This window comes from Diadema setosum, chromosome 22 (assembly GCF_964275005.1).
Source record: "Diadema setosum chromosome 22, eeDiaSeto1, whole genome shotgun sequence".
NCBI lineage: Eukaryota > Metazoa > Echinodermata > Echinoidea > Diadematoida > Diadematidae > Diadema > Diadema setosum.
Genome location: NC_092706.1, coordinates 5,521,478 through 5,527,993, shown reverse-complemented (window position 1 = coordinate 5,527,993; position 6,516 = coordinate 5,521,478). Strand labels below are relative to the sequence as shown.

The following is a 6,516-nucleotide window of genomic DNA, read 5'->3' as shown; positions in this document are numbered from 1 at the left end:
TGAAGTTTCTGCTCAGTCACGGCTGGATGAAAAGACTATTGTAGCTTGTGATGTCACATGTGTACAACGATTTAAAGAAAGAATAAAGAAAATTCAACATATTTCCATTTTTCTCGCATAACAAAAGAACACTCGACTTCTCTCTTTCAGAAGGCAGGGGGAATAATGTTACCCTTAACATACGTCAGTAACAAGTCGAAGAAATGTGCACTTTATTCAAAAAGTAAAGTTTTGTGATATTCTCTTTTTATTTTCCTTACATCGTTGTACGCATGTGACGTCATACATTGTAGTAGTCTTCTCATCCAGCAGTGACTGCGCAGATACTTGAAAAATTCATAACTTTTGAACGGATTGTCCATTTTTCCTCAAACTTTCACTGATGTGTTCTACTAATATTGCTGCATTTTCTCAATCCGTATGTATAAATATGAAGGTGGACTTGTCCTTTGAGCTTGCCATCGGTCTTTACTAAGTTAGATTACCGGCCCCAGAGAGCAAAAATCACTGCCAGCATTTCACCGGGAGTAACAGATTCGCCCCCAGTCTGCTGGCTGCCCTGGCAGAGATACCACTTCTCATCCATTCTCTCACGATGTAAGCCGACGCTGACCAGCAGCGATTCCACGTGCGGGAACTCCTGGGTGAGACCGGTAACCCGGGTTGGATCCAGGGGAAGAGGGTCTACCGATATAGACTCCGCAAGCTGAAGACAATGAAAATGAATCAAAGATACACGCTAAAGTAATTACAAAGTATAATAAGCTGCATTTTTGGGGTGATTTTTTTTTAGTTGTTTGTTTGTTTGTTTGTTTTTTTTGGAGAAAGCTGTTACGAGATGGGTGTACGAGCGGAATTATGTTCTTCAGTGGAAATGATGAACCTAAAATACGACATAGCTAATGTGCAAAATACATTTAAAGTCACTAGTAGACAGTCTCTCTGTAGATAAGGTTTATTCGTTGATCCCATACGTGATATCTTAAAAAATGCGTTGCTTCTCATTATCATTTCGAGGTAGTTGATGTTGACTCTTTCACACATAATTATTCACAAATATTCAAATCACAGTTTGAATTAACACGCAGTCGACATCAATATTGTTCCATGACCACCCATGAATGATTTCATGGTTTGCATTTGCATATAATGTTAATGGATTCACTTTCATTTAAACCATAAACATTATGATCTGTTGCTCACGATCTCCCAGTTTATCGAAAACAAGCTAAATGAAGAAAATTCTTCTCTATCCCTTTCTTCAGGAATATTGCAAGTCATCGGATGTACATTGCGCATTATACCCTCCATCTTCTTAAGGAAGCAGACTCCCATAACAAAGGCCAATTGTGTTATACTAAAAAAAAACTCTTTGACATTCTTTTCTTTCCAGAAACATATCACCATATGAGGCAAACATAACACAGTATGTATCCTGCTCGAGTATGTACGCCGATGATTTTTTTATCATGACTACTACTAAAACACTGATCAATTCAGTGCTTATTTACGTCGGTGTAGGGCAATTTATCAATCAGTTGCAATGAAAACATCTCGACGGAAGAATTGTATGAATTTGAATAAGAAAGTATATGTATTACCATCTCCATTAATGCTGATCTCTCATTCTCTGTGCACTGCAGCAACTTATCACGCTGGTCTTTACCGAGAGCTACAAGAAAACGAAAACGGACGAAGACGGCAAGACTCAAAATAATGTGGACACAGTACATGGGCACTCGGATCGAGTTACTTCAGAACCTGCACTGGGCCAACAGCCAAATCTCTTTTGGAAGAAAGTAATGCAGCACTGAAGGGGCAAACTATCCGAGGGTTGCATATCACTATCAAGATTATATCATTTTTTTTTTACTTCCTATTGTTGTTCCTGTCATATTATAACAATTACTGTCGATAAGTTTATATAACCCTTTATAATCTTACAGATTATTTATGAGCTTAACATTATTCTGCCGATGTCTTATAAAACATGAGACTTTTTTTTTCTACCCTCAAAGTTTTAAACATTGCTTAGTGTCTATCAAGCTCCAAATTCGTCATGCGACATATACGCCACAAAACAGGCGCTGCTTGACAAAATAACGGCTTCTAAACGAATAGATGGATGAAACTGGTATAGTAAGGAAATGGCTATCAGAATTTTTTTTTTTTTTATGTGTGCACATCAGTATGGAGCAAAATAAATAATGTAGAGAAAAGACTTTATTGATTTCAACTCTAAGGCATAAAAGAATATTCTTCTATCAGTCGAACAGCAAACTATCTGCAATTGCCCTACTTCTCTCTCAACGAGGCCATCCAAAAGAATATTTCACGAATCTATATTATAAGAGAAACTAAAACATGTACCAATTTCTCTGCAGTTCTCTTTTGTTTTCATCGCTGTAATTATCTTTGTCAGATCATTTTATCATCATTTTCGTTACCGCTGTAATGATATATATCATTTCAATGTCCTTAAGTGTATATACCTCTTCTCTATGATTCAATTCAATTCATTTATTTTCATTCTTCTTCCTTTTTTTTTCTTTTTCAACAAAAACATAACACAAGATAAATCAGGTTTTACATCATAAACAAAGAACATTTGCCTTTGCAATTAATAAATGGTATCAATAAACATAAGAGTGCATTCTGGCATAAAAAAAGAAGATAATAATACAAAGTCATGCTTCAGTTGAAAAAAAAAAAAAGGAAGAAAGAATAGAGAGGTCCACTAAAAAGCGAAGCTTGTAGATTGTGAACCACTCATAAAACTTATGAATTACTTATTTACAAACACTTGTGACAAATATGATAAACGACAGGACGGGACAAAACAGAAGAAACACAACAACATGACACAACTTGCCAGAATAGATGAAAAGTATGGAAGGAAAGAAAGAAAAAAGAGAGAATGAGAGAATGCCTACACGCTTAACAAGGGAAATGGAACAGAGGATGGTAGAGAATATGCTTCATAGAGTTGGTGCTGCATGCAGCTGAGCAAGGATTGTGATGGCTCACTTCTTTACGTAATAATGAATTCAGTGATTGAATGATTGGTGGGTGGATGATGAACCCTGAGGTTAACGAAACCTATAGCTAAGGAAAAAAACCCAACATATCATGGAGGATTTAATGAAAAAGATTTGCATATGATTTGCATAATGTATACATATACACGCATACACATAGAGATGTGTACATTATGTATATGTATATGTATATATATATATATATAATATATATATATATATATATTCGTATAATAAATATATCTATTATTTTCAGGCACTGGAATGTTGATATTCAGCGCCAAATTAACTAAATTTAAGCAACACCGGAAAGATACTATAAAGCACTATTTACCAGATTTTGATGGTCCAATGTATTTCATTACTTCTTTTGCAGTTTCAATAGTTGATAATAAACAACACTTTAAACTAATCGTTACGTCTGGCGATAACTAGACATTGTGTGTTGTATGACAATGTATCGTATACATAATCATTGTATCGTATTATCGATACGGAATATTCGTCGTCAGATGGAAGAATATATCTGATATTGATGAAAGGAACTTCGAGCAGTCTCACCGGCCATGACATCCAGAAGGTCAGCTAAACAGTTGAGCACACCATCCTTGTCCGAACCAGGATACGTCACTTCCGTTTCCTGTGAATTCGAAAAAATAAGAAATCCTTGGTTTTGTTAGTTCACTGTTTTTTTTTTTTTTTCTGGTTTACATTCAATTCAATTCAATTCAAAGCGGCCACCGTAATCGTACATTTTAATTCTATACTTCACAAGAAGAACGGAATTATTATTCAGATATTTCGGAACACTATACATTGATTGGATATAGGTAATGGGGGGGGGGGGGGCTGTGTAATATATACTGAGGATAGATTCTCACCCCAAATACAAATCCCGCCACTCTCAGGAGATCCTTGTGGGCGTTGAGACTGACTCCTCCGAGCATCTCATCCAGAGCAGCACATGACACCTTCGAACATTCATCGCCAACGATGAGATGGTTAACAGCCGACTGAAGCTGAGAAAGTGTGATGAAACAAAACAGATTCATTTGCATTGATGAAAAGCAAAATTTTGCTGTCATATTGCATCGATGCTTTGAACATACTCCTCGTTTGACGAAGAATAGAAGAATAGAAGACTTCAAACGGTGACGCGTAAAAATAACAAAGGCATCCCCTTTAGATTATCGTATACTAAGTAAATGAATTGGGTCTTTGAAGTGTCTAGTTTTTGAAGGAACCAAAGCTCTAGTGAACGGTGACGAAATGGAATTTCCCCATCGTGTGTTCCGAGTGCCATCGGTAGACAAAACCCAAAAGTTTTGTACACCCTGTTCCAAGTCTCTGGCACCTAAAGGGTGAAGGAAAATCCTATACACCTCATTGCAGCTACATGTATTTGAGTTTCTCATCAGCGGGTTTCTGTTCATAATTTTATGCACATTTTGTCTGATATGATCGATCAAGTAAGGTTGAAGAAAACAAGTATCGATAGCTATATCTCTGTTGCAGCTGGCATAAGCGTACGAGCCCTGTTAGACTTTAAAATCAAGTTTTCTTGCGGGATGCAGTTTTTTTTCTAGAAGATGAAAAAAACAAACAAACAAAATGTTCCGGCGCCCGAAATTTGCATTTGGTTTATTCTAGCCACTGTTGACATACCACCATGGACTGGATATGCTTCACCATGCAGGTTTACATAAAATCACGCAAATTTTACAGATGATGTCAATTCAAGACTGAAAGCTTCTACATGACTTTAAATGAGATGAATGATGACAAACAAGAGAAATACCAAAACATGAACTGATGTTAGGTACCAGTTGCAGTAAGTTGCCTTCTTGGTTATCTGTGCTATACACTGACCAATGGAGAATTATCAAACACTATTATCAAACACTTCTGCAATATTTTAACTCAGTTTTACTAGGACCCTACAGTATATAGTCTACTGAAAACACCTGGATTTTACACGCAGAGCACATCTTACCATGTCATTCAGCTTGTCAAGTGGCGTCGTCATTAGCTCAATAAGAGACTTTCTTATGACACTCAGTCCGTCGTCTGGTAGATCGAAGATGGCCTCCATTCCTTCTGTGATTTCATTCCACAACTCTCTTCCTGGATCTTCTTCTACTTCTGCTTCTGCTTCTAAATAGGCAAGCGTACAGAAAAAGCTGCATCATGTTTTCGGTGCGTTCGAGCGCTCTCCTAAAGCGGACCGTGCCATCTCTTTGACCGTACCATACCCGAGCCAGAGGACAGCTCGAATGCTCCTTAACCCATTGAAGACGAGTCCTGAATATACTCAGGCAGGTTTCCATAGGAAACTCATGCTGGAGCAATTATCAGTACCAAACGATACAGAGCCAAAAGTGGACCACTTCCCGTTGTGCCCATAGTGTACAAGTACCTTACCGAATGCGAGAAGTTGGCGTGAGAAGAATGAGCGTAAAGCCCGATGCACACTATTGATCAGACCGGTCTTACGGTCACAAGCCCCCCCCCCCCCCCCCCCAAAAAAAAAAAAAAAAAAATCAAAAAAAAAACCAAAAAAAAAAAAAATCAGCCTGCTCGGCGACCCTTCGGCAAGTTTTTAGCCAATTTTGGTCGGACAACGATCGACCGAAGACCGACCAGGCACCACTGGTTTTTAGGGCATCGGTCGGTCGCTGCTGAAGTTTTAACGCGGAGTTAAATTTTTAGTGGCACCCGACCAGTTTTCACTCGCTGCCTGAAATACGCCCGGTGTCCGAGCGGCAACTGCCCAGGCACTGACCTAATCGAGAGGTACCCGCCGAGCGGTTTAGAGAACAAAAATAATAGACACAATAATGACAAAAGCACAGAAGAAAAAACAAGGAAATAGATCGAGCGGTCGCCGTCGAGCGATTTAGGGACAAAAGATAATAAAGATAAAAATGACAGAAGCACCGAAGGAAACCAGGGACAACATGGGAAAGAGGAACCAGGGCAATGCGGAAGAAGCAGGGGGAGGGATAGAGGCGAGGAAACTCCACCGACATCTCAGCTTCTTAACATCAAGATGAGGGACATGGAAGACAGGGACAACCTCTTTGGGCCAAAAGAGATGAAAGCTGAAAGTTAATGTCGATATGTAGACGTAGTAATAGTTTGGTTATCTTATCATTTATTAAAGGCCTATTAAATGAAGAGGTAATGAATGACAAGAGATGGGGAAATGAAAATATGAAGTCAGATAGGAATGAAAAATTACTGTAAAACATAAGAAGTAAATCAAGATTTTTTGAAAAATTCCAATATATTATAATCTTTGTTCCATCTTTGGTTTTCCTCCCTTTTGTTTGATATCCTAATTTCTACTTATCTGTGGTTTCACAAAGCTGAGGTTTGGAGGTTGGTAATTTTAACTCTTAAATCTTTTGCCTCGAGTTTTATCTTGATTAATTAATTAATCAATTAATTATCAAATCACAAATCATATAGGTATACG

The 6,516-nt window shown here is 37.9% G+C and overlaps 1 protein-coding gene across 1 annotated transcript in view; it reads right to left on the bottom strand.

The window, feature by feature from the left end:
* Positions 1-481: 481 nt before the first annotated feature.
* LOC140245572 (uncharacterized) overlaps positions 482-6,516 on the bottom strand; it is a 28,692-nt gene continuing 22,657 nt past the window's right edge. The window contains exons 8-12 of the mRNA XM_072325137.1: positions 5,032-5,201; positions 3,920-4,057; positions 3,600-3,678; positions 1,602-1,672; positions 482-706 (exon numbers count right to left, since the gene is read on the bottom strand). Coding sequence (XP_072181238.1) covers positions 482-706; positions 1,602-1,672; positions 3,600-3,678; positions 3,920-4,057; positions 5,032-5,201 — 683 coding nt within the window. The remainder of the gene's footprint in view (positions 707-1,601; positions 1,673-3,599; positions 3,679-3,919; positions 4,058-5,031; positions 5,202-6,516) is intronic.